The 3053-nt window shown below is 46.8% G+C and overlaps 1 protein-coding gene across 1 annotated transcript; it reads right to left on the minus strand.

Annotated features, from left to right (window-relative positions):
• Nucleotides 1–305: 305 nt before the first annotated feature.
• On the minus strand, nucleotides 306–2374 carry LOC103757234 (SUMO-interacting motif-containing protein 1-like). Its single transcript, XM_018085847.1, is given in 6 exon segments — nucleotides 306–346; nucleotides 349–523; nucleotides 525–748; nucleotides 751–1662; nucleotides 1665–1957; nucleotides 2370–2374. Coding segments are annotated over 6 exon segments (1650 nt in total).
• Between the last annotated feature and the right edge of the window lie 679 nt (nucleotides 2375–3053).

Genomic DNA, 3053 nt, shown 5'->3' on the forward strand with positions numbered 1-3053 from the left:
AGCCTCCCATTCCAACCATCACACACACGACCTCAAAAAACCCTATCCTTATCCATTTTAACCATAAAACAAAGATTTAACAGCAACTTAGTTTCCTAATTCTTTGGTCTCCAGCATGTCAATTGGCATGTCTAAAAAATATCTCACGTGACTTGACAAAGAGGTGATCTCTAGTATATCAATTGATATGTCTGTGTGGCCTGATAATGAGACAATATAAGGCCTCAGGCACCAAGAGCGAATCCACTGCAGCTGGGTACCTGTGGACACAGATGCATACCCCTTTGCTGCAGTGGTTATCTCCATCAGGCAGTAGTGACAATAGAGAACAACTCTTGCAACAGGACAATTTCTCCCAGATTTGTAGAGGAAAAGGCCGCCCCAGGACCTCCTGCATTCAGCTGATGAAGTCCTCCATCTTCACCTGAATGTCCAGGTTGGTGATGTTGTCACTCTCCTGGAGTCTGGGCTTGGCTTTCTGAACAATCAAGTCCATCCAGTCACTGAGGGAGCTCTGCAGGTGGCTCCTGTGTTACGCTTTGGTAACTCATCGGCAGCAAACTCAAGTACTGCAGCATCTCATTCCATCTTTGCCATGTTGCTGTTTCATCCTCGAAATGCAGTAGCACAGAGCAGTGGTTCAGGAAATACAGGATCGTCTCCAGAGACATGGATGAGGTTGAGGGCACATCACAACTGTGCTGGAACAACAGCTCTAGCAGTCTGCAGTGCAGGAGCTGGCTCTCCTGTTTAATAAAGCATCCCTTTGGCTCCTCAGGGGGACATTCAGTATAAACGGGAATATCTCATCTGCAGTCTTACGGGAGCTCCAGGTGGGAGATCTGTCCACTTCTACTGTGATGGACAACATCCACTGGAGCAGGAGCATCACCTTTTGGCCAAAGAAAGCTGTCAGACCTTGTATGCTGGCCAGAATTGGTGCAGATGAGCTGTGTTCAGCCCTGACTTCTGCTGAAGAGGAGGGAGTATCTTGCGGCTGCTCCTGGGACTGGCAGAACCCGACTCCTGTAATAGCTGCAACCAACCATTTGACCACTTCCTTAACATTGTTGTAGCACATGTCACACAAAAGCACTTTCTTGGCAATCGACTTCTGCAGCAGGTGCAACCTCAGATTCTTCTGCAAGTCATCCTCCAGGGTCTGCACCACGTACTGCAGGAAGAGGAGCTGGCCAGGGGGCTTTTCCCTGTTCTGCATGATGAATTTCAGCAGCATCCAGTCCCATCCCACTGTGGCAGCGTTGGCTGGATGGAGCATTTGGATCTTCAGCAGCAGCATGTAGGTGTCCTTCAAGATCTCCTCTTCATGGGCATTCAACAGGACTTGTCTGATCAGGTGGGACATGATATCTTTGGGGGGACAGTGCTGGCAGGAGATGAACCCATTCAGGAGATGCAAGGTGCCCTCCAGGAAGTTCTCCTCCATGGTGGTGCACACCATACTCAGCTTCCCTCTGAGGATGAGCTCAGGTTTCTGCTGTGTTTCCCTATTGGATGCTATGCCTTGGAAGAAGACGTGCTGGACTCCACTCCTCCTGAAACTGTGCAGTTGGTCCAGCCAGGCCTTGCTGTCAGCGTTGCTCCTGGATGGGTTGGTTGGTTCATGTGGTAGTAAGCCACTTGTTTCCAGTAAAGACCCTTCCCTGGGCTTGTGGGAAGGGTTGGGGCAGGGCTCAGCCTTGGGGGGAGGTCCCTTTCCTGGCAGAGGTGGGGAGGCTCTTCCTCTGGGCCATCAGCTTTCCAGCTGCTGTTACTGCCCAGGCTGGGGGGCACTGAGTCCTGCTCCATGCTGGGCAGGGAACCCAGGTCACTGTTAAAGCTGGTAGTGCTGCATTCCTGCTCCGAGCTGCAGAAGCTGTGGCAGCTGGAGGCAGGAGAGAGGCAGCTCCTTTTCTCCACTTCTAATTGGTCATCTTTTCCCGGGCTTCCATCAGAACTTCAACTCCCAGCGTACACTGTGACCATTATGCAACAAGCATCCTGTATGAACTCGCTCGTAACCCCACAGCAAAGACAAAGGTTATTTTGGTGAGCAAGGTGGGATGATACAGACTGTTTCACACCTGAGATGCCCTCAGGGTATTACTTATGGTCACACATGGGTCACAACCAACCCCTGAAGGTTGACTGGCTGTGTGTGTGCCTCCATGTTCAGCTGTGCACATTTGGATCTCATCTGTGGTCTGAGTTACACTGTCTTCCACTATGCAAACTGTGTTTTCTGTGATTCTGTTACACAAATAAATTGTTCTGACACCTTGAAAGAGTGGTGAGCTATTTTCCTGTCCTTGATTATCTCTGCAGGAGGAAAGTAGAAAGCCAGAACACTCCAATTACATCAATTTTACAGCATCTCGACGTGTCTGAGTTACTAGTTACTGTTTTAACTCCCTTGCAGGATGTGTATACTGTATTCTGAGTTTTCAAACTCACAGGCTTATGATGTTTCTGTCCCTAACAGAAGCATCATTATTCTTACCCCACTTCGGAGAAACTTTGTACTTACTTGCATATATGCCAGGTAAGCACATTATCACCAGCCATCTCTGCAGTGCTCCCTGGTAAAACCTATGAATTCTAACTTCATTGGCTGTAGACAGCACTGGCAGTCAGAGCTCCTCAGGAACTGTTTGAATTCCCTAACCCTTTAATTAATCATTTATTTTTCTCCTTATTCATATCCATTATTTTTTCTAGGCAGTATTATTTTGGTTTAAGATTAATTTGAAAGGTGTGATTTAGCTGAAAACAATTGTGAGAAAGAAGGAGGGCATTACTCCAAAAGCTACTTGTGTCACCAAGTGCAGTGTTTATTTTGGCTTTCTTTGCTTACTAATTATCAATTTGATGATGGATCTCAGAACTTTTTGTTATGTTTCATTCTTCCTTTTTATCACAGTTTACAAACCAAAGTAGGTGACAGGATGTTTGCCTTTTCTTTACAAAGTTTCATCTTTTTTAAAGCAGTTACATTTAATTAAAAAAAAAAAAGTCAATGTGTTCTGACTTAAAGCTGTACTCATAAGCGAGAG

Source organism: Manacus vitellinus, unplaced genomic scaffold, assembly GCF_001715985.3.
Source record: "Manacus vitellinus isolate BGI_N305 unplaced genomic scaffold, ASM171598v3 scaffold_9_pilon, whole genome shotgun sequence".
Lineage (NCBI taxonomy): Eukaryota > Metazoa > Chordata > Aves > Passeriformes > Pipridae > Manacus > Manacus vitellinus.